This window comes from Medicago truncatula, chromosome 8, assembly GCF_003473485.1.
Source record: "Medicago truncatula cultivar Jemalong A17 chromosome 8, MtrunA17r5.0-ANR, whole genome shotgun sequence".
Lineage (NCBI taxonomy): Eukaryota > Viridiplantae > Streptophyta > Magnoliopsida > Fabales > Fabaceae > Medicago > Medicago truncatula.
In genome coordinates, this window is record NC_053049.1 from 32,405,872 (window position 1) to 32,429,393 (window position 23,522).

General features: G+C 32.8%; 2 protein-coding genes across 7 annotated transcripts; both read right to left on the bottom strand.

Moving 5' to 3' along the window:
* Window positions 1-372: 372 nt before the first annotated feature.
* On the bottom strand, window positions 373-10,580 carry LOC11445312 (phototropin-2). 3 transcript variants are annotated; one of them, XM_003628907.4, is made up of 23 exons: window positions 10,335-10,578; window positions 9,445-9,968; window positions 8,800-8,982; window positions 8,291-8,382; window positions 7,902-8,202; window positions 7,576-7,783; window positions 7,273-7,343; window positions 6,682-6,788; window positions 6,162-6,211; window positions 5,945-6,049; window positions 5,702-5,761; window positions 5,510-5,599; window positions 5,160-5,236; window positions 4,478-4,562; window positions 4,129-4,209; window positions 3,825-3,928; window positions 2,988-3,037; window positions 2,699-2,805; window positions 2,476-2,598; window positions 1,645-1,696; window positions 1,406-1,518; window positions 1,074-1,214; window positions 373-900 (listed from the first exon to the last, which is right to left on the bottom strand). In XM_003628907.4, exons 2-23 carry the CDS (start codon window positions 9,933-9,935, stop codon window positions 784-786), a joined length of 2,808 nt encoding a protein of 935 aa, XP_003628955.2. In that variant the 5' UTR covers window positions 9,936-9,968; window positions 10,335-10,578; the 3' UTR covers window positions 373-783. The 3 variants fall into 3 exon arrangements, 1 of the variants encoding a protein (XP_003628955.2); XR_005643600.1 differs by lacking the exons at window positions 373-900; window positions 1,074-1,214 and having other exon boundaries at window positions 1,466-1,518; window positions 1,645-1,711; window positions 10,335-10,580; XR_005643601.1 differs by lacking the exons at window positions 373-900; window positions 1,074-1,214; window positions 1,406-1,518; window positions 1,645-1,696 and adding an exon at window positions 1,793-2,078 and having other exon boundaries at window positions 2,363-2,598; window positions 10,335-10,580.
* A 4,544-nt stretch (window positions 10,581-15,124) lies between these two features.
* On the bottom strand, window positions 15,125-20,892 carry LOC11444286 (actin-related protein 8). Of its 4 annotated transcripts, XR_005643602.1 has the most exons (14): window positions 20,487-20,892; window positions 20,322-20,410; window positions 20,121-20,191; window positions 19,826-19,893; window positions 19,577-19,638; window positions 18,658-18,755; window positions 18,124-18,205; window positions 17,220-17,362; window positions 16,849-16,994; window positions 16,305-16,438; window positions 16,055-16,173; window positions 15,595-15,845; window positions 15,291-15,513; window positions 15,125-15,187 (listed from the first exon to the last, which is right to left on the bottom strand). XR_005643602.1 is itself a non-coding variant. In XM_003628906.4 (12 exons), the coding sequence occupies exons 1-12, from the start codon at window positions 20,828-20,830 to the stop codon at window positions 15,768-15,770; spliced, it is 1,434 nt and encodes a 477-aa protein (XP_003628954.1). In that variant the 5' UTR covers window positions 20,831-20,892; the 3' UTR covers window positions 15,543-15,767. The 4 variants fall into 4 exon arrangements, 1 of the variants encoding a protein (XP_003628954.1); XR_003008010.2 differs by having other exon boundaries at window positions 15,125-15,513; XR_005643603.1 differs by having other exon boundaries at window positions 15,145-15,513; window positions 15,595-15,872.
* Window positions 20,893-23,522: the final 2,630 nt, after the last annotated feature.

Below are 23,522 nucleotides of genomic sequence, written 5' to 3' on the forward strand. Positions count from 1 at the left end.
CTGTCTCATATTTTGATGAGCTTTGCTTCATAGGCCCCCGATTGCTTAAAATTTAGTGAAAACACATTCGAAGATAGCTTCCAATCTGTTCTGTGAGAAGAAAAAACCGTATCGAAGGATATGTTTCGATAGATTGAACAACTCGATGGGGCGCTAAAACAATATTTTATTTTGATAGCTCAACCAATTTATTATATCGAGTCAACAAGTAGTTCATCGGATTTCTCAAAAAAATAAAAGTAATTCATCGGATTGGACTTATTTTAATAACTCTAGTGTCACTTTGCTATAGGAAGAATAATTTGTTTTATTCCTAGACTACATTGCTAAGCAAAATACCTAAAACTACATAAGAAAAACAAACAACAAAAATACAATATAAACAAAAACTTACATCAATGACGAGTTTTTCTCTATCTGCATTGGTTTAGGTTGACAAATGCACAAACAACCTTTGATAATGATACAACATATGATTTTACATGCTATGTTTAATTCTCTTCGTGCTACTCTCAGTTACGATTTTAAGCCATTTACAAAAATACAATATTGATGTATCGTCCATGAGCGTAAACTATGAAGCATGTCTCAAACAGTAAAACATCTTCTGGCTTTATTCAATGTACATGATACTTTTATGCTGACCCTACGCAATATGGCAATGGACACCAACCAGATCGATAGACGAAGTTCTTGCACTTGAATATCTCAGTTATAGTGATTGTTTTGAAACATGAATCACTATAACAAAACATCCCATACTGACGAATCTTCTGTTGAACTTCAAAAAATATCCATATCAATGGAGGTATTGAGAACACCATCATCTTCCCACTTCTTGTCCTTGGCCGTTGGATCTTTTCCTATGAATTGAAGAGGAACATCTAATGGGGGTGGACTCTGCATGAAATAGATAATTACAGGTGGTGGTGGTTATTGCAATAATATCGCTTCTAACTTTTCTAAATGATAAAATTACTTTTAAACACCAGTTGAACCAGACCTAAACCATTTGCTATGATGAAGATATTATTTCTAATCACTAAATTTAAAGGAAATCACAAGGATACTACCATGTTGCGGATTAAAGGCCAATTGATTCCACGGAAAAAAGGATGTTGTTTGATTTCATTGCTTCCTGTTGCTGAACCTAGACGACTGGCAGGGTCTCTTTGCAATAGTGCATTAATCAACTGCCTGGCTGCAAGACTAGCCTGCAAAATATGTCAAATTGTATCGGTTGATGCATGATCAGGACAATATCTCCGAAAACGGTAACAATCTATATACACAATTCATATATCAGGTAATTTATTGCAGTTGTTGATACATGTTCTAAGTAATGACTTTACGAATCTTTTTAGGTGATACATTTACATATCTCTCGGTAAGATCTTTAATATACCGGGATGCTGCTTGGAAAGGTAAGATCCTTGTGTAAGATGTTGGAAAATGTCTTCTGTCTATTCTTTCCTCTAAATGGTGTGCGACCATATAGCATCTCATACAACAAGATTCCTATATTCAGGACATCATAAACAAGATTGTGAATATTTTGTATGCAAACAAGTTGGTTTATTTACATAAGAGGAAAAATGGCATGCTCCATTTTCAGTATGCAGACAAAAAGATGGAAATGCTCACCAAGGGTCCACCAATCTATAGCACTTGTATGCCTCGCTCCGGTTATGATTTCCTGATATCAAGTAACCTAAAACCCTTGAATGATGATAATGATAACAAATAAACAATAAAATAATTTATGCTCATCATGACTTTCAATAGATCACAGTAATAAACCTTAGGTTAGATGAAACTGTACTGACATACTCACATACCTCATTTTGAAAAATATAATATGAAATCAATCACCATTTTTTTTCCAAACTTACAAATATCTGCCCTATTTTCTCTGTTATTACATCTTTAACACACTACTTTTTGTACATAATGCATGGACTATTATGCGTAAGCCTGCCTACCTTTTGTTGAAATTATCTAAATTACAAAACTACACGATTTGGTTGACTATCTTAAATACAATTCACAATAAGCTGTGTGCACAGTATTTATATACTCCCTCCGTCCCAAATTGTATATCACTTTAGAAAAAATATTTGTCCCAAATTGTATGTCGTTTTACAATACCAGTGAAAAATTAATGTTACTTTTCCTATTATATCCTTAACTATTTATTACTCTCTCTTCTTTCAATTCCTTCATTTATCTTTCCCATATCAATTTATTGAGGACAATTTTGTAAAACAACTCATAATATCTCTTTCCCACACAATATTAATTACATTTCTTAATATGTGTGAAATGCCCAAAACGTCATACAATTTGGGACGGAGGGAGTACTTCATTTATTAGTATATAGCTGAAGTGAAATGTTGTACTGCAAGCCGGAATATAGACCATGCAGTTTAGAGTAAGATAAGAAGCAAACACAGGAGACTAAGAAATTCACCATACCGGGGCAATGTATTCTTCAGTTCCAACAAATGAGTTTGATTGTGTTACTGGCTCGGAAACAAATATAGGTGGTGGCTGACTTCGAGATCTTCTTCTATTACCAGGTAATGACTGCTTCACAACCTGCACCAATAAATATAAAAAGGTGAGAATGCTGGGGAATTTCTTGTGCGTCAAGAATATATTTATATGAGCTACGGTTATCTAGAACAAGGGTAAGTACCTGGGGTTTACAGGATGTTATAAACGATAGATCAAAATCAGTTAATACAATATGGCCATCCTTCTGAAGTAAGAGATTTTCAGGCTTTAAGTCACGATAAATTATACCTAGACAGATTCAACAACAATATTCAGATTACATAGTAAAGGACAATGTGATTCTTCAAAGCTAAGTTCAACTGAATTATGCAAAAGAAAACATATTATAGTCTTTGTATTTATTGTTTAGGATTATTGTGTAGGCATATCATATTGTATCATATTATGTTAATAGGGAATGAGCAGCTTACCCAAACAATGGAGATATTCCAAACCAATAACAACCTCTGCTGCATAGAACCTGGAAACAGTAAAAGTTAACATAAACTGTAAGGGCCTGTAATATAAATTTATAATACAAACATCTTTAAAGCATATAATTAGAACCCTAAATCTAATTCTACTGCATTTTCAATTTCTTATAACCTTCATAAACCTTGTTATAAACTAATTATAAACTTCACACTAAATATGTATTCACCAACAAGTTTTACTGTATTTTCAATTTCTTATAACATTCATAAACCATGTCAGCTCTACACTCATATTAAGCTGTCAGCTACTTGACATATTTCAAGGGAATGATTCAGATGAAATTTATGGTTGGAAGTCTAAAGGCTGTGCTAGAAAGGTGGTATGCATGTGAATGGGGATGAATACGTGAAAGAACAAAATTGAAAGTGTGGTTTCAAATTATACATAAGGGAAACATGCAGAAAATTAATCATTTTGTCTTAGTCCTCGGTATAAAAAAACCACATTAGTCCATGACTAATCCGAGTCCAGTTAAAGGGAAAAACCTCTCCCAATGCCTAACTTCTTTTCATTCATAAAACCAGAAACCAGGTTAGGACCTTAGTTAAGGTTATATATCCCTCTCTTAACAAATAGATTTATCTACTAGACATCAATTTATAAAGGAAATCAGATGATGGATTCCAATGATAGTAATTAAGTGATGACTTCACATATATCTTATCGAACATCTAGTATGACATTGCATACAAGAATCATCAATATTATCGACGCAGAAAATTTCAAGCAATCATATACGGCCTAAGGTAAGGAAAAATGGAAAACCAAAATACCTTGCTGAATCTTCTTTTAAAATCTTCATGGGTTGCCTGTCGAGTAATGCAAACAACTCGCCCCCAGGGCAGAAGTCAGTAATCAAACATACATGTGTGTCTGTCTGTTAAAACAAAGGAAATATCAGAACAGACGGTTAGCAGCCAATACTCAATAGGCACTGCTATTATTAGTTTTCAAGACTTCCTTGAATCAATAATACAGCTAAGTAATAATCAAAACTGAAATTTTCATGCATTTTATTTAGTCTTAATAAGATAAGAGTAATAATTCACAAGATACTACTACACAAGTGAGACTTACTTGAAATGAGGTGTATAGTGTTGGAAGAAAAGGATGATCCAGTAATGATATAATCTCTCTTTCAATGCACGCTCGATGAACCTGTAATAAAAAACAGACAAGTAAATTTTAGGTAAATAAAATAATGAGATAAAATAACTATGTCTCTTCATCCCAATTGAAAAATTATAGTTGAACTGTCTAGTGGCATAGCAGAGAATATTAGTAAAATCATATCACTAGAGTCATGTGTTTCGAAACCTGTAATCATATCTCAAATTGCTAACAGGGATCACTAATTGTTCATAAATAGATATTTGAATTACAATAATATGAAAACTAATAACTTTCTTAGAAATGCTCATCATACCTTATTACGATTTAGCATTACAGACTTTTCCATTGCCTTCATTGCATATAGTTCGCCAGTACCTTGGAGTTCCACTAAATGAACACTGCAACACAAAACAGAACAACATCTCGCTTTGTGGTTTTTTTATCCAACTTAACAGTCTCTCAATAAACAACACTTTCCATCGTAAGCATTTTCTAAGTTAGACACATTTTGATAGGTGGCCAACCATAGACAGGTACTTGAAAATCGTCTGAAACTCCAACGATGACTGACTTCACCCTCTAGAAATATAAGCTGACGGTACTCTTCGTCGTCATGATTGATACAATGATCTGATAAGTGTATGTTCAAGAAAAACCATGGAAAACGAATGTGTGCTTCAAAACTCAACTTATATTTGTTTCGCTTGTCGACCAAGTCACCATCTCAGCCATAAAAACAAGTAGTACCACCGTGAAGTTCTACTTATGAGGGAGTGACTTGTATCATCATTAAGGTTTCAAACGATTTTGCAAGTACATCGTAAACTGCCTTGATCCACTGAATAATCTATCTTCTATTACCATGTTAAACGTTTGTGATTCAAGATTAAACAAACACATTGAATGAAAAGGAAAATATTATGAACAAAAATGTATTACAGTAGTGAAGGAAATTTGATTCTGAATACAATCATATGGGCAAGTTAATTAATTACCTGCCAGTATCTCCACAACCCAAGGGCCTTATGGGAGAAAAATGATGAAGCCCAATTTTCTCTCCTCTTGCAGTTATCTAAACGAATGTCATTAAACAAATTAATTAAATTGATTATTTACACATTTTACATAACAATTATGTAGATGAAAAGTATTTTGCACATTTATTCCACACAATGTTGATGTAAATAACTTACCTTTTTTTTTTTTGACAAATTGTATGCAACATACGTATAAGAATATTAATTACAAAATATATATGACTTTTTTAATCTAGATATAGAAAAAGGAAGTATATATTATTTGTATAAACTTCACCACAAAGGAAGTGAAACAAATAAATTGGTACCTTTTGAATAGCTACCCAAGAAGGATTGTCCCTTTTGTGTGGTCTTGGGGAAACTGCTTGAGAATGAATTGCCCACAAATCTTCTGGTCTCTGTAACCAAATAAGTACAAAATCAATCATAATCTATTTTTTTACATAAAAATATGAAACAATATATACTATTTTATTTATAACCCAAAAGGAATACCTTACCAAATTGGCATCAGGAAGTTCTCTAACAGCTCCATCAACATTTTCTGCAGTGGCTTTCACCTGGTAACATAAATTATGTGAATAGTGCCATGATACATTATTGTATTCTAAACATGTTATACATTGTTTTCATAAGTTCTCCCAAGCTTTTACGTTCGTACATAAGTTCAAATTAGTCAACATATCTAACTCAAGGTGAATTCAAAGATAAATACTTATAAGAAAGAGATTCATAACACTTACCAATTTAGCACTTTGTATCTCAGAACCCTCGGACAGGCGGTTTCTTAAAGGTTCTAAATGATCACTTCCATCTAATTGTACACCAATGAAGTATTGAAGTTCACCCTAAGCATAAAATCATTAAAATTAACACTCTATATTAATAAATAAATAGATATTAACTTTTAATGGTTCAAGTTAATTCTGTTCTAGGAGAATAATAGAGTATTTTAATCACCTTTTGGTCACGCATAGGTTGCAAGTGAAACAAATTCCAGAATTTCTTTCCTACAAATTATAAATCAGAAGGGCTCATCTTATCAATAACAAAATGATGCTCAATTTGAAAGCCAAAAACACAATATCCAGATAGAGCCATAGTTGCCACATTATTACATCCTTTTAGTCTTAGTCGAAAGTACAACATTTTTTCTTTATTTTGATAATTGGAAATTTACATCGGAGAAAAGAGATGAATAATTAGAAGGTAGCAGTGTTTAAGAAAAAGGACAGCGACCATGATTTGGGCTGCAACATCAGGGTTTTTAATGTCTTTTCGACTGAAACACAACTGTGATTGAGGCCACATTTAGTCACAAAATATTTTTCTGCGACCGCGATTTAAAACTTTGGAAGAGGATAATTCATCCTCCAATGAGGAAATAGAGTCAGAAGTGTTGATGCTCAATAGTTTGACTTATCCTCGGTTTTACATCGCAGTTGCGAGTGTAGATACTCTAGTTTGACCAATAACTTACCACTTTTTGTATAGTTGATCAGCTGAACTGTGATTTCCCTCTGATCTTTGATAGCATCTCTAATCCTATTGACAGTTGCTTGGTCTGTTTCTGGTCCTTGAAGAAACCTATAAATTATGTGAAGTAGATGTCAATCTAAGTGAATAAGAGACAGGACTTTTAGGACATTATATCTTAACCATGAAAAATTTACCATTCGTTACCATAAATAACCAAAAACGCTTAACTTTACAGACTATCTATCCATCATAAAATAGAAAGCCACAGACAGAGAGAAAATATGAGAAAACAACTATGCTTGTTCTCAAAGATACAAGCATCATCACTGGTCCTCAAAAGATTCCAGTCATTGCTTTTGTTTCTCAATAATGCAAGTATCATAACTTTGATCCTCCAAAGAATTTCAACATTAATTTTAAAAATGAGAAATACTGCAACACACTCTTTAGAATATACTCTTTATGATTGCTGATTTTTTTTTTTGAAAGGGAACACACTTTTTGTAAAGTGGTCAATTTACAAGTCACAAGTGTATATAATCAGAAATTCTACAAGGAAAAAAAATGCATGAATATATAGTATAACTTATACCGACAGTTTCGACCCAAAATTTCTTCTCGTGTATATTCTGTAAGCTCGAGAAAGCTGTCTGATGCAAATATCTGCAAAGAAACCAAGAATAATAACTCGAGGTATTATATCATCACACTTGACAAGTTTCATACTCTATATACATGATAATAATCTTTTATGTATATATGTTAAACTTAGAAGTTTAATATGTATTAGGTGAAATATAATAAAGTATGCTTCTAAGACAAAGAATTTTCATTTTCAAGGGAAGAAAGCACCAATTGCTCTCAATAAAATAAAAATGTCATTAATTAATCTTACAATTGGACAATCTGGAAGTCTAGGATCAGAAATCACAAAATTCTTTTCTATCCTCTCCAATGTGGTTGCTAGATCAATTCCTTGTCTTATATCCCTCTCTCTTAGCTCATATTTGGACCACTCTATTTCCTTTGTCATCAAAACTTCAGGTTCAACAATAGTCTTGTCCTTATCTCTCCCTACAGAACTCATAGATTTCCCTTTAACACTGCAACAAAATAGAAAACATATAAGTATTATTGAAAGTTTCAAAACAGTAATCCTTTTTATACAAACTAGAAGTGAATTATGGATCAAATTTAAAGAATAAATAATAAACAAAGTACCCTTTCAAAGAAGTAATTCCAGATTTTCTTGATGATTTGTTGTTCCTTTCCTCGTAAGAACTAAAGCGCGACATATTATTATTATCGCCATGGAATTTCAGTGGAGTTTGTCTACCAGGTGTTGTAGTGTCGTTCACAGGTTCAACAGACTTTGGCAAAACAAAATCATGATTGAGATTCTCCGGCTCTTCATGCATGATGGTTGCAGTGTCATCGTTCTTACTGCGAATAATCGATTTTGGATTCCTAACGGTTTGAACAACCTCTGTGATTGAACCCATAGCTTCCTCCTTTTGACGAGCTAGCAAATGAGAAATTACACGATTACATGTGAAGTTGGAATCATCATCACACAATATCTCAAAAAATGGCTCAATTGTTTGTATTACCGTCATAGCGAATTAATGATTTTGGTAATCCATTTGGTCTTAGTGCCTTCTCATTCACACCTTCTGTGTATTTGCTCACCTCAACCTGCATTCTGTAGTCATATGCAACAGCTTTGTTAATCACATTCTATGAAACCTATTACTAACTAATAGTATGCTAACATATTTATCTACATCGTGTTTACATTAATACATAACTAATTTTCAAGGTATATCCCTGATGGAGTTGGATTCTTTGCAGTCACACTTGACAAGTGGATGAAAATCGAACGGCTTATATTCCAAGTTTTAACTTCAAGGAAGATTAGGTGAACTCAGATTACAGGTCGTGTGATCTTCATCCAAATACAACGAACCCTTGACTGCATGATTATCTTGATCAAATGATATAATGCTTACAGTTCTAAACTTCTACTACACCATAGAGGCATAGACATAATGTCTTTTCCGCTAGTCACATTATACACAAGATAAGGCAAGAAAACCCAGATAGGAAAAGCAGGACTAACCCAATGAATTTGATAGTATTGCCACGATCATCCTTAATTGGAGTGACAGTGAGAAGATTCCAAAACGGAGTTCCATTTTTCTTGTAGTTTAAAAGCCTGCCACAATAACTTTTCCCATTCTTCGTTGCATCCCGAATTTTTGCTACTTCGTTCTGGTCAGTTTCAGGTCCTTGAAGAAATCGGCTGCAACAAGAAATTGGCTTCTTTCATTAAAAAATAATCACATTTTCTACCTATATACCTAGAAATTCTCTTGGTTCACTGCAAATTTGACTGCATCAGCTGAACATTTCTGTAATTTTTCACTAAATCAAGGACTCTTACCTAACTACATCCTTGACCGCAATTTAAATCACTACATAATTTCCTAGCTATTTATACCTACAAAGACTCACTCTCCTATGCTAAAGCAGCATATATCTTGCTATCAAAGTTAACTGCAATTTCGACCGTATCAGCTGAATTGGTCTATAACTTCTCACAATATATGGACTCCGACTCATCTGCATCTGCGACTGCAATTTTTTTTTTTTTTGAAGAAGCTAAACTAACCCCCTCAAATTGGCACCAGAGAGAATTGAATCTGCGACTGCAATTTAAAAACATTGCTTTCTACGAATGAAAACGAAGGGAAAAAATGCTCACCAATTCCTTCCAATAACCTCCTTAGAAGAGTAACCAGTCATACTAAAAAAACCACTGCTTGCATACAAGATAGGACAATCAGGTTTAGTTGCATCTGAGACAACAAATGTTTGTTGAAGTGTAGACAACGCGTCCTTCAATTCTTGCGAAACTCTTGGAAACAGCCCCGACAATTTAGCCTCCGAACCATAATTCGATTCCCCTGAAGTCCTTGTCGAATCAGCAAACCTATCTGACATGCCTTTGCTCTTATCACCATCCAATGAAGAAGAACTTGTCTCAACTGCTGCTACCAAATTGCCTGAGTTTACCACTAGTCCCCATTCCGCAGCTCTCTCGGCTATACTTGCTTCGGTTAGAATTTGATCATTATCACCAGAAGGAGCCTTTGTTGATGTTGAGTTTTCATCTGGTTTGTTAGCAAATGCCATCCATTTGTTCACAGATTCTTTACTGGTTCCAGAATTAGCTGATGATTCCTTTTTCTCCATCTATGAATTAGTCTAATATCTATCAACTATGACCTATCAAAAAAAATTATATATGAATGTTAAGTGATGAAAATTGAAATGATCATTGAGCATGACAAGTCACAAAAGAGACATAATTAAATGCAAAAGATGAATGTAGATAGTACTATCATGAGAGGAGGGTGAGTGACCAACAAAATAAAATAAAATAAAAATAAAAGCTGTGTGTATATGTATTTAATTTAATTATAATTATATTATAATATAAACCTATGAAATAAATCACATGTTGGAGAATGGTGAACCAAGTAAAGGAATGGCATGCCATGCAAATTTAATGAAATGAAGAATCAAACTAACAAAAAGTCAATAAAATCTGCAAAAAATGAGAAATCTTTAACTGAAAATAGAATATCTTACACAAATGAAATTAACCAAAATTCATAGAAGTTGAAAACTGAGTTAGACTCATAAGGAATGTAGCAAAGGCTGTACTGTGTTTGGCTGCAGTTGGATAGGTAAGCTTTTAGTGATTATGTCTTTTAGCTTTGATTTCAGTGCACAGGCTTTAGACAAAAAGGATAACGTTCAAGGATCACATAAATACATTACAACAACTCACTGTGTAAGTCTATGTACTTTCTTTGACGCTTAATATGGTAAAAATTTACTTCTTACGAGGCAACATCAAATGTTTTCTATCCTTTTATATACATACCTTTTATGTAGCAATCATGCTTTTCTCTCTTTTATGTTAAAATAAATTCCTTTCCATAAATTAAAAAAAAAAACTTATATACATTTTCTAAGATTCTTAACTAAACTACTTATGATTACCACAAATTCATTTTTTCTTAAAGTTTGTTTTAGCAACCAAAAGTGAATTTATAGTTAAAAATCATACGAAAAATGCGTAAGAAGATGCATGTAAGTTTTGCTCTAAATTAAACTAGCACAAATGAGTAAATCTATGGATGTAAAGTATTTATGATAAAAAAATATATATTTTTTGAAGAATATGTACCTATTATTTAAAACCAATTTGTTGTAACAGATTTTTAGAAAATAAAAAAAAAAAAAATAAAGTGTACAAAAAAGTTAAGCTATGAGAAGATATATCCTAGATTTCCACAACATATCTAACATAGACCGCGTTTCCAAAACCCTAGTATAGGGATGCAAACTATTAATTATGTTTGGATGCATTATTGTAAAAGTGGGTTGAATCAATTGTAAATACAAAAACCATATATTATAACTTCAAGTTTAATTCTAAGAAGTAAAATCAATCTAACTCGAGAACATCCAAAATTATTAAAATCTATTATACACCTCTAGAATCATTTTATCTTCTTTAATATTAGGGGTCTTGACAAAATCATATGTAAAAAAATAATAATATGTTGTTAGTTTTTATATCAGAAGAAAGACCACACATACCAGCAAAAAAGACTATTTTGAAACACTTCTCAAAAACTCTTTTTTAGTTTTTAAAAACTTGAAAATTAAAAACTATTTTGCTAAACTATTTTTTAAAATTACAATTTTGGAAACTGTTTTGAATTTTTTAGTTTTGAGGATTAAAACTAAAACATGTAAAAGGATAACTATTGTAATAAGATGACTTGTATATTTCAAAAACTGAAAACAAAAATTATTTTAAAGAGGCTCTAAATTTTTGTCTCTATTTTTTTAGGGGAATTTGTTTGTCTCTATTGTTATGCAAGTGTCACTTGTTTAAATCAAGTTCTCATATTTGTTTGTTATCAAAGAAATTTAGTTCAATGCTAATTTTATTCAATTATTAACAAAATGCGATTACTTAAGAAAATACTAAGCACTATTCACTATCCATTTAAAATGTCCACATCTTTCAATAGATATTTCTATAAAAACTAATCTTAAAATGGAACCAATAAAAACTTGAATACAAAAAGTATTGAGACCACCAAGAGGGTGTTAAAAAGTTGACAATAGTGAATTGAGAAAATGGTTAAAAGAAAGGAAGAGGTAAGGTATTCAAAATTGTGAGGCTAGAAAATATTTGGCGTGTCAAGTAAATGAGAAAGATAAATATCACTATCGAAATTAAATAGTTTTGAAAAATGACAAGTGAATTAAATTTGGAGACATTATGGTGTGGTTGTGAGAACTCCCACGTTAAAAAAAACGGACATTTGGGAAATAGCGACCAATCACAGGCCTGTCAACATGTATTATTATCGTGTGAAACAGAGACCACGTGTGACTCATCCAAATTTGTGTAATGTTTTGCCTTGATGTTTGGTTTCATCATGATAAACATAACATTTCACTCTCAATGATCCCACACGTGAAAGAGAGTACAAGGAATTTGACATGACTAGTTTTACGATCTATATTTGGACAACACCATGCTCATGTTAAGGATAAAAAAACATAGTTTCTACCCTAATTTTAGCTCAATGTTTGGTACCAACCATACCAAGGGGGGAGGAATTTTAACCCGTGGAAAGGGGGAAAAGAAAGGAGGAGGAACAAATTACTTTTCCATTTTTTTATATAAAACTATTTTTTTCATAAAAAAAAAATTAAAAAAAAAACTATTTTCTTTTTGTTAAAAAACAAAAACAACTCTCTTTTTTAAAATAATCAATATTAGTATTGTTTTTTTTAAGACAAAAGCAAAATGACATAAAAAAGATAGGCTCCCAATTAAGTTGGTACCATACTCTAATCTTTTGTCAAATGCTCATAAATATTTTTTTAAAAAGGGAAAAAAATACATAAAAATTGGGGGACATAAACCTAACCCAGTAAAACCACACAGGAGTGTAAATCAGCCCCAAACGGGTGATACAAAAATTAAAACAACACACAAGTGTATCAATCTCTAATTAATCCTAAAACTAACTCAATGTCTTGCGGTGATTGAACCCTCGGTCGATACGGAGACAGTTCATGTACCATCAACTTTCTGCAACAATAGCAACAAGATAAACGACCCTTTCGAGCCTCACAATCCAAATTAAACAAAGTGAATGACAATATTATTAAACTGGCGTATGTGCCGTCTGCCAACACAGAAACAATTCAAGATCCATCAACTCCTTGTACGACAACAAGTATTAACGACTCTTTCGAGTTCACACCGTCCTATGTCAAACAGAAGGATGACTAGGATACAAAACCACAGAGTACACAAGATCAAAATTATGTCAAAACTGAACCTTCTCTTTCAACGTGTGACTCATCTTCTCTTGCACGACTGACGCAATCCCGAAACTTTGAAACCCTGCAAATCTCGATATTAGTATTGTTAGTGTTTATGTTGAGAATGGAAAAATCTAACTATAACCTATTATGGTCGCAACCCCAAATTAAAATGATTTGGACACATACACATAAAAATACATATTATTTAATTATTTCATATTCTTTTTAAAAGAATAATTTCACACATATATATATCATTTAATTCATATTCTTCTTTTACCTTTTCTTTTTACTTTTTTTTAATGTTGGTGAACCTACCCTCATTTTTTTTTCTCTTTTTAACTTATGTCTATGTGCTCAAATCACTTTTATTTGTGGTTGTGACCAAACAAATATTATACCTGTGAAGTCGTTCTTATATCCCTTGACTAAGAAGAAACACTATTTAAAAAACCGAATTTTTCTTTTAATTTAAATTATATGTCATATAAATATCTCATTTTTGTATCAATTCATTGGTTATTTTCAATTTAATTGTATCGCTGGAGTTTTCATCTGAAATCTTTAGATGCTCATTTCAAATATTTGAGGATTTATTATAAATTTGGGATGTATAAAATATTTTTAAAAACTATGAAATTGAATGAAGTAAACATTTAATATAATTGGAAAAATTGTAGAATATGAGATTAGAGTGTGAAAAGGGAACAGTTTTGATTTTTGTTTTTTATTTGGTTTTGATTGAAATTAGATATTTAGGTTAATGATTTTGACTGAAATAATACTTCAAATGAATTTATTGATTAAATTTGTATAGATTTTTTTTATGATATAATGTAAGAATGACTGAGCCCAGTCGATGTCCCACTTTATTGTGCCGATTTTGAAACTTTGTTGCATGTTTTGAGGGATTGCAAGATTAGGTGGCAAAAGCAGTTTCTAACAACTAGTCTTGGGGGAAGTAAGTGTCTCATTGGAGTTTTTCAACTAGAAGTAGCTAGGAATGACAGACAATTGAGAAGAGAAGATGTGTGTGAATAACTAACTTGTTCACATGAATCCATCTCCTTTTGTATTTATATAGATAGATATAAACATACGAGGATAACATATATCTATAGACATTTAGAATTTAACAGAGAAAAATAATATTATAACATAAAACTATGTTAAGTTACTACTAGTATCTGTAGAGTGTAGGACGTGTATTATGATCTCAACCCTCATTCAACAGATATTCATTCATTCAATCAGCACAAGCCTCCATGGATATAGGTATTTTAACATATTAATTTTTGTGTTCATCAATAGGTGGTCCAAGTGAGAATGTAATGGATGTATTGTTAGACTGACAGGTGCCTGATTACGGTTAGAAGGGGTCCAGCTCTTGGTTGTTGACATTCAGAGGATTTAGAATATAATTGAAAGTTGAAGAAACTTATGGGGAGGAATTTAAATTGACTGATATGCCTCATGTTGGGTCTTCCCCTCCTCCTTGTAGTGTGGTGAAACTAAATTGTGATGGAACCATGTCTGGCCATCCTCGTGTGCTACATGAACAAGTGTATTATGGTCCTTTCTGTGGGGTTTTGCAATTAATCTAAGATGTGATTGACATGTTTAAGTACATGCCACTAAAACTCAACAAAACAGATCAACATTTGTCCAAAATAAGAAAAACAGATTCCAACAAATATGGCAAGAATAGCAGATTCCTCAACAAACAATTAATGCAGCACCTCATCCTAAACCATCCTGTGAAGACATGGTTAACAAATGGTTTATTAATATCATTTAGTTGCATAAAATGTGAACCTATGATCCAAAATAAATTCTGAGCCAATTATCATCGTCCATCAATGAGTTGATCTTCATCCTTTCTCTGGAACTCGTTTGGTTTCTTGGAATTTTAGCCATCGCAAACTCAATCAGTCTCTACAGTTTCGTATGTTTCATGACGAGTTTCAACTCTACCGACTATTTCATGTGTTTAGCTCGAGGATAAGCCAAGATTATTTGTATTATTATCATACCATTATAGAATTCTTGGGTGTTCTTTTTCAAGTCCTTGTTTTGATCTTCGTTTTGTTGGTTCAAGACGAGAAGTAAAAACATGTAGTTAGTCTTTAAACTGTCTAAAATAACTAATGTGATTCAGAATTTTAAATTTTGAAGTATTACATTGAAATTGCTGCTAGTTTTGAAAAATGTGGTTATCACTCGTTTTCTACGAAGCATCTCCTCCTTTTCACACAGCAACCTTCCTCGCCACTGGTTCCACCGTTGAAGTATAACCACTGTGGTGACTCCTTGCCATTGGCCATACCCACAGCACCACTGATCATATTCACCCAAACCTTGCCAGGAACATGGTACACTACCTAGTTTCTCCATCAATCTTTTCCTGTTTTTTTTTATATTCACGGTTAGACATACATAACCAATTAACCAATAATACACATTATTAACATGGTACAATACTTACATTACAGATTATCTGTCTCTTTTTCATTCTATACAAACTGGATGCCTATAAAGGCTTCTTATCAGCAAAGCTATGCATAAAGTATTTAAAGCATTTGTAACTAACGGACAAGTATTAAGCAGAATTGCTGTTATAGAATAATTATATCATCAAGAACAGAAGATTTGATCAAATCACCATATCCGGTTGAGTTTAGACTTCTGACGGAATTGCTTCTTTGTTATGCACCAGGGGGCAGGAAAGGTACTCAACTGAACATAATTCACAAACAATCAGCTCTACAGAGGCACAAATTATTTATCATGTCTACCATAAATAAACTGACACAAAATTCGTTAATGCAAATCAAGTCAAACCGTTTTATACAAAGGTTCAATATGTTTGAACTCGATCAACATAAAAGTGAAGTCCTATAAAGCATGGAAAATGTGAATGTTTAAGAGTTAAGTGGATAGCTCACACTGCCGATAAGCTTTGCACCAAACCATGCAGTATCTGCACCGTGTGGAGGAGGGATGACTCTGATTCCATTTGACATATACGGTGGAAGTAATGAATGAAGTTCCTTCTCTAACCTCTCTGAAGTATATGAACCCAAGAGTAGAGTTAAAAATCAATGATATATGGGTAGTCTGTGTCATGGTTCCCACTCTATCTTTATGCTCTCAGATGCAAAGACGAAAACTGTCAAAATAAAAAGGGAAGTTTACCTGCTAAGCCTGGTAAACATGCAGACCCTCCTGATAAGACAACGGTCTTAAACCAATCACTGCCACCTGCTAATTCTGCAGAATGACAATGGTCCATGCAGAGAGCTATGGCATGGTGCAAACTCATTGCTCGCCTATAACAAAATGTAATAAATATGGTTAAGCTAGGAAAATATTAACAAATAAGATGGAATGGGGTCAGAGTCAATTACTACTGTACGATATAGACGATTATTACATATCACCATATCATATAAATAATGTATGGTTTAGGTTCATTAGTTTCCCAATTAGTTAAATGCTTCCAGAAAAATATTACAAAAACTGTATAGAGTTTAAAATTGGTATTATCACCTTATTCCAAAATATAAAAAAATGCCACTAATAATTGAAAATGGTTTGAAATCAGAAAGAACAGAAGTGAAAAGGTAACAGGTGCAGTCAGTTATCAAGCAAAGCTGCTAAAGAGTAGCAGACATGAATATAATCTCTGAAGCAAGTCTGCAATACTAATATGTTGTTTGAAAGAAGTACAAAAACTTACACCCCAGCAAGACGTGGCTGGAATAAGATCTCTCCTGTTTGAAACCGCTCTTTTGAGAGTGTAAACTTCCCTTCAGCGGCTTCAAATGATGCATGTGTATCCTTCGATAGCTCAGCTTCATAGTCATAGGCAACATAGCATAGCTTCTGTTTTCATGTAACCAACAAGGTATCAGGCAACCACATTCAACTTAACAAAGCTTAGGAAAAGGCAAATATTGTGACTAGGTTAAGAGATGTTTCAGCTAGACTTAAATTCATAAGCAGTGTAGGGGTCCACTTTTGTGCTCCCAAGTGCATTTGTGGCATCAAAATATAAGTAAAAAAAATCATCGGATAAGTGTTTCGAAACAGAAAAGACAACAGAAATACCTCTTTCAGTGTGCGAACGGTGTATAAAGATTCAAAATATAGGTTGTTTTGTTGCATTTTCTCTCTAAGAAATCCTGTAAGTTTTAGTGCTCCAAGCCCAACAACCTCCACACCCACCTTTCGCATCACTTTACCATTTAAAACTGTCAATCAACAATGCAAATATGCTCAATCAGGGGAGGAAACAGAAGAAATCAACAATAAACTCATTGATTATAACACAAGAGGCGGTGTTTTAGTGTTGACAACTTCTGAACCCGATTATGCAGAATGTTAATGATAGGGTATTTCTAGGAGTCTAGGACAAAGTAGAAAGAGTAAACAGTTATTTTGGTCCCAAAACATGTGATGAGATGTCACTAGTCCCTAAACGAATTAAAATTACAAAATCATTATTGAGTGTGTTTTTCATTTGTTATTTTTAAAAAGACCAAACTGACCAGACCAACTAACAGAAGACACATTTGATGACCACATACACAATTGAGGATTTTTTTTTAATTTTGATATATTAAGAGACTATCGCAACATCACCTCACACTTTCAAGGAACAAAATGGTTGTTTTCTCAAAAGAGAAATTAGTTCAGGACAGTTAGAGTAGTTAGCTTGTTAGTTAGGCGAAATTAGTTAAATGATAAATAGGAGGGTTCGGGTAGAGGGGGGTCATTAAGATTTGTAAACTTTTGATGATTTGAGTGACCAGAGCGATGGCTCTGAGCCTTCGAGGAGAGATCTCTCTCCTAATATCAGTATTCAACAGAACTGTTTTCTTCTTTCGATACTTTATATCAATTGTCCTTTTCAATGTTTCCACATTCCTAACAATTGGAGTATTTCATGCAAGAGATATATTATTAAGCATAATAAGGAATTTGTATGTGACAGCAAAATCATAAAACATACTTGGAACGACAGATGTAACTTGAAAGCCTATATTAACAGCTATTCCAGAAGTTTGATTTGCAGCATACAGAGCTAAAGTTGCCTACATTTACAAAATTTCACAAAATCGAAAACAAATAAGTTAAGGTAAATATAGTAAAACCAAGTGAAGCACAAAACTAAATAAAATAATAGAATTGGATATTTACTCGTTGATTTACAACATTTTCATCTTCATCTACCTTTCTATCTTTGCTATTTTCTGTTTACTGTTGAACTACGATATTCTTCACAAATTATATGCTCACTAACCTTTGCAGAGTGATTTGAACTAAACAATTTCAGGAGAATACGGAACTGTGTTAAGGATCAAGATCAGGGAATACTCCTTAAAGAGGTGCAAGGACCTAAATCCATTTATGTCTCTTCTAATTATCTAAATTAAAGAACAAAAAGAATGGACCCTCCAAGTCCAACACTCAGATCGAAATCTTATTTAGCATAGGTTAAAAGTTAAGCGGAAGTAATATCTTTGTTCCCACAAAAATATGCTACCTGGTTGAGAGCACAAACAGCAGGAACATTCATGTCAAACAGAGCAGCACAGATTGCTTCTTTAAGCTGCTGTCTTGATGCTTTGGCTGATTCGGTATCTGCAAGGAGGATAGAGATCTTTAAATGGATAGAAATAACATAGATACAGACACACGAAATCAAGATTCGTTGACACCATGTGTCAAAACTCAAAATCGGCAGCAGCACCTTCAAATACTTTTTGTAGATGGAAGATTTAACCAACCACTGAATCATATTATACTGTCTACAGTCCTGATGATCATGTATGCAAAACTTTAGAGTCTAGACAATGGATGTAATTTAATATTAAATATTTACCAATATTCTAAGTATCATATTACACTTAAAACAAAATGGTGAGTTAAAATGTCAAATAGCTCTTGAATTGTATTAAATTTTGTAGACTTGATCTGCCTAATACAAATTTTAAATTCAACGATGTATATGTGCCACATATGCAGGCGCACAGCATATATAATCATTAATATTTCTTTTACTTGAAGAAGAAAACTGCATGGAAATGTGTAATTTGCACATGGATATGTGGTTTCTTGGTGTACCAATCTACACAGATAATCATATTGCATACAGTTATAGGTTGATAAGTTTCAACTATAAGCCAGTGACTGCGTGGTACATTTTCAATTTTACTGTTATGAAAGTAGACCTTAGACAGGCCAAGCATTTTCATTTATCAACTGGGATATTTATCAACTAAAATAGTGTCACGGCATTATTTCTCCAAAGAATTTGTCACCAAATTAGTCCCTAAAGATCTAATTTCGCAAGTGTACCACATATGTCCTTATGTATGACTGAAAGGTTTAACTCGGTATTGATACGCAACTAACGCAAGTAATTGTGATTTTCAAATATGGAGGAAAAAACATTAACTAACCATCATAGTGGCATAATGGCAATGAAACAACAACCACTTGAGAACTTGGTTTCACCTTCATCCTGCAGAAACAACAATCAATTCATCCTTTCCATTAGACATAGAATTTGCTCACGACATACGCAAACATATCGTAGAAAAGAATGACCCTTTCCAAAACTCAATTGCTACTGTATAGTATTGATCATCTTTTCATATTTGCACAAATTATCAGAAATTGTTTCATTAACAAGAATGACTCGCACGCACCTGCCATAGACAGTTGCAAAAAAATGTCGAAGCCTAGTATATATTGGCGTTTCCACATTACCAAATTCCTGCAAATAAAATTCCCCAGCAAATACATAACTAAAAGGGAACCAATAAAGCAAAAGAAATAACATTTGTTTGAAAAAAGATAGTATTATTTTGAAGTTGAAGAAAAATAGTTTGAGCAAGATAAAATAAACTTGTCACTTCTTAACAAATATCAAATATTTTTAGAAAGCTCTCCTTTATTAAAATCATTAGAAAGCTACCTTTTAGACAAAGGAGATAATCTTACCAAAAAGGTAGCAACTCGTCCCAATGGACGGTCCTCTTTGCTCCAACCAAATTTGCAATATCCAGAACCACCTATACAAAAACAAACATATATAGCTAAGTAAGTAACCAACTGCAGTTAAAAAAACATCATCCTATCCTATGAAGCACGTCAAACTCAGAGTGAATCCAAAAACATAAACTAAGTAAGCAACTAACTAACCGTCGATGATAATAGCGGGAGGAAGCTGCTCTCGGTGACCAAAAACATGCTTAAACGAAACGTGTGGTGTCGTCTGAGTATCAAAGATTCTGAAATGAAATGAAATTATTAGTTCCAATTAAACAACACAAGTTAGTTACCGTTACTTTATGATATATAACTTACGGAAGAGGGTAACCAGAGGTTAAATTAGTTTCTGAGAAGAGAATAGAGTGAAAGTGTATAGGCTGGTGAGTCTGAAGAAAATGAGCCCAGAGTTCGTTATCGGAGACGAGAGATCGCCATGACTTGCAAACGAGGCAGAGTTTGGCAGCATGTTTAGGGCCTAATAGTCTTGTGATTTTGAGGAGTATGTCAGGAGGGAGTGAGTCAAATAAACCCAAAGGACTCGGAGCATGATGATGATGATGTTGGTGTGATCGTGATGATGATGAAGAATTTGTGGTGTTGGTGGATCGTTTAATCGATGATGATGCTGAATCGCATAGTTTTCTCAATAGCATCGCCATAATTATTCAGCTCAGCTCAACTCAAAATAGAGTTAAGTTAATTAGGAAAGAAAATGTGAAAGTTGACCCGCCACCGCCACTATTTGTCCCAATACAATTGGAACGTAGTATATTACATCATCACAATTTCGCAATATTCAACATTTATTTATTTTTTTGCAACAAAAAAAAATAATATGTTTTTTACTCAATAATCAAATACTCCTAAAATTGTAACTGCATGCAACTTGCCATTTTTCCTTTCACAAATTGTTGAAAAATTGATGAGGTGGAGCCTTTGTGATGACATGGCAAGTCCAATTGAAATCTTAATTTTGTCATAATCTTAGAAAAACCTTATAATTTCAAATTTTTCTGATTTTTTTTATTTTTTAATTTCATTTTCATTTATTTAATTTAAAAAATGATAATATGCTTTTTTAATTTTTTTAATTCAATAATTACAGCATTGACCGGTCAAAATTGGCCAAAATGATTAAAGTTGCAATGGGGCTAAATCTTAGGGGACCAGAATTGTAGTTTTTGTACTTAGGGGGCCAAAATTGCAAGTTTTTAAAAGTTAAGGGGGAAAAGTGCACTTTAACTTTAAGAAAAATATGGGAACTTGATTTTAACGTTGGAGTAAGATTACAAGTATGAAGTGATATCTTTTGCCTCATAAATGATGTCTATTTATAACCTAGAATCATAAACAAGACATTAAATTCGAGTTACAAGCTATCAACTAGATAATTGCAAAGGCGTGTAAGAGTCATTTTGGTTTTGCACAAGTCACACGGATCGTGTGCCTCAACGCACAAATCATGCTTGTTGGTGGCCTTTGAAATTCTTCTTTGTATGATGGTGCACAGACTAGCTCCCAGGTCCCAGGGCGCATAGGTCGTGTGTTACTTTCTAGTTATGCCTGACCAAAACTCTCATCTACGCACCGATCATGTTTCACCACGCACGGGTCGTGTGCTACTTTTTGTCAAAAATTTACTTATGCACAGGGATCGTGCTTCGCCATGCACTGGATCGTGCTTCCCATGCACAAACCTTGTTTTTGCTCTTCTGTCCTTGCACTTTTGATCATTACTCTTAATTCAACTAAATTCTTCCTTTTTTATTATTTGATCCTCAAAATAAAAACTAACACTTTGTAGTAAAATAGCTCCAAAGTAAACTAAAATTCCACCAATTTTATTTAATTCAAAGGCTAAATACATATTAAATTAACACATATCAAACTTCACCTGTAGAGTTTTTTTCTTACAATCAGTTACCATTTTTTTTCAAGAACATCAAACTTCTTCTTCCCCTTCATTCAACATGTGATATTCATCTCTTTCGTTCCATAATCGAATTCTACTTGTCATTAAGGGGTAAATTATCCACAATTCATCAAGGGGTAATGTAGGTCTCAACCTTCATAGTTTATAACAAATATTATCTGATGATTTTATCATTTATTTGATATATATTATAAAAATATTTTTGTTATGTTTATTTTATATTTTGAAGGAAAAATTAAATATTTTTTTTTGTGTGTGTATATATACACCTCTAAAAGAAAAACAAATATAAAATATACGAGCAATTGATAAAATCTTTAAATAATAAGATTTTCAAAGGATTTTAACTTTTTTCATTGATAATGTAAAAAGTTTTATCCTATTTATACATCACAATTAATTGTGTCTTTAACTTCATAAGTGATTTTGATAAAAATCAAATATTTCTAGTAGCATGACGGCTATGATTGATTGACAATGTGAAAACTTTTTATCCTAACAGCTTGTATCAATGAAATCCATGTTGTCGAATTAAGAGTTTCAACCCCCGATGTTGTAATTTTTTTTATAGGCCGACATTGTCAACTAAAAAACGTAAAAGAAGAAACAAACATATTTTTCTAAATCAAGATAGGATGGTGTTACAAACTAAAAGACGAAAATAATTAGAAAACGTATTTTCTAGGTCAAGGTGGTCACAAATTAGAGCCGTCTATCTTTGAATCATTTATATTTAATAACTTTGTTTATATTCATCTCTTAAATCTTAATCAATCATTATCGTGCATTTAAATAATTTATTTTAATCATTTATATCTTAGGTGGTCACATATGTCAAAGAGTTGTATATATGATTATAATACTCATCCTTTAGTTGGTCACATAAGTGGGAGAGTTGGGTAGTTCAACTAACTTGAGTTGAGGGTTAAAGGAGTTGTAGAACTTAAATTGAAACTTTAACAAAAGAATAAACATAAATATTAATATAATAACTAACTACTAACATTTTTCACTAAGCCCATATTTGGTTACGCGGTGAGAGTTGTAAAACGCACGTTCAGCATCATCAAACGTGATTTTGGCATGTTTGGTTCTCCATCAAGACTATGCCGCCATCGTGCTTTTAATCTTTAGAATCGATTTTTCATGAAGCTGCTCTTCCTAGCCTTTTGAAATCGATTCTCCTTACCGCAGAAATATATAGCATACATTTGTCTATTTTGCCCTAATATCTCATCGGTTCCTTTCACATACCATTTTATATTTGAAAAATCGCTTCACGTAACTGAGAAATTCATTGCTCCATATTTCTGTTGATTTGATTGAAGTTGCGTAATTTTTTGTTGCTATGAATTTTGTTCTTATTGTAGAAATGTGAAGGTTGAAGAAGACATGTAACATTTTTTTCTTTCTTTCTT

What these genes read in the sequence shown, in the direction of transcription:
- LOC11445312 (XM_003628907.4), bottom strand. Translation starts at nt 9,935, where the DNA reads ATGGAGAAAAAGGAATCATCAGCTAATTCTGGAACCAGTAAAGAATCT. An exon ending in CTTGGGTAGCTATTCAAAAG is followed by an intron (nt 5,237 to 5,509) that starts GTACCAATTTAT and finishes ACATTCGTTTAG; the next exon opens with ATAACTGCAAGAGGAGAGAA. An exon ending in GGTTGTGGAGATACTGGCAG is followed by an intron (nt 4,563 to 5,159) that starts GTAATTAATTAA and finishes TTTGTGTTGCAG; the next exon opens with TGTTCATTTAGTGGAACTCC.
- LOC11444286 (XM_003628906.4), bottom strand. Translation starts at nt 20,830, where the DNA reads ATGGCGATGCTATTGAGAAAACTATGCGATTCAGCATCATCATCGATT. An exon ending in TTTGCAACTGTCTATGGCAG is followed by an intron (nt 19,639 to 19,825) that starts GTGCGTGCGAGT and finishes TTGTTTCTGCAG; the next exon opens with GATGAAGGTGAAACCAAGTT. An exon ending in AGTTACATCTGTCGTTCCAA is followed by an intron (nt 17,363 to 18,123) that starts GTATGTTTTATG and finishes GTTGATTGACAG; the next exon opens with TTTTAAATGGTAAAGTGATG.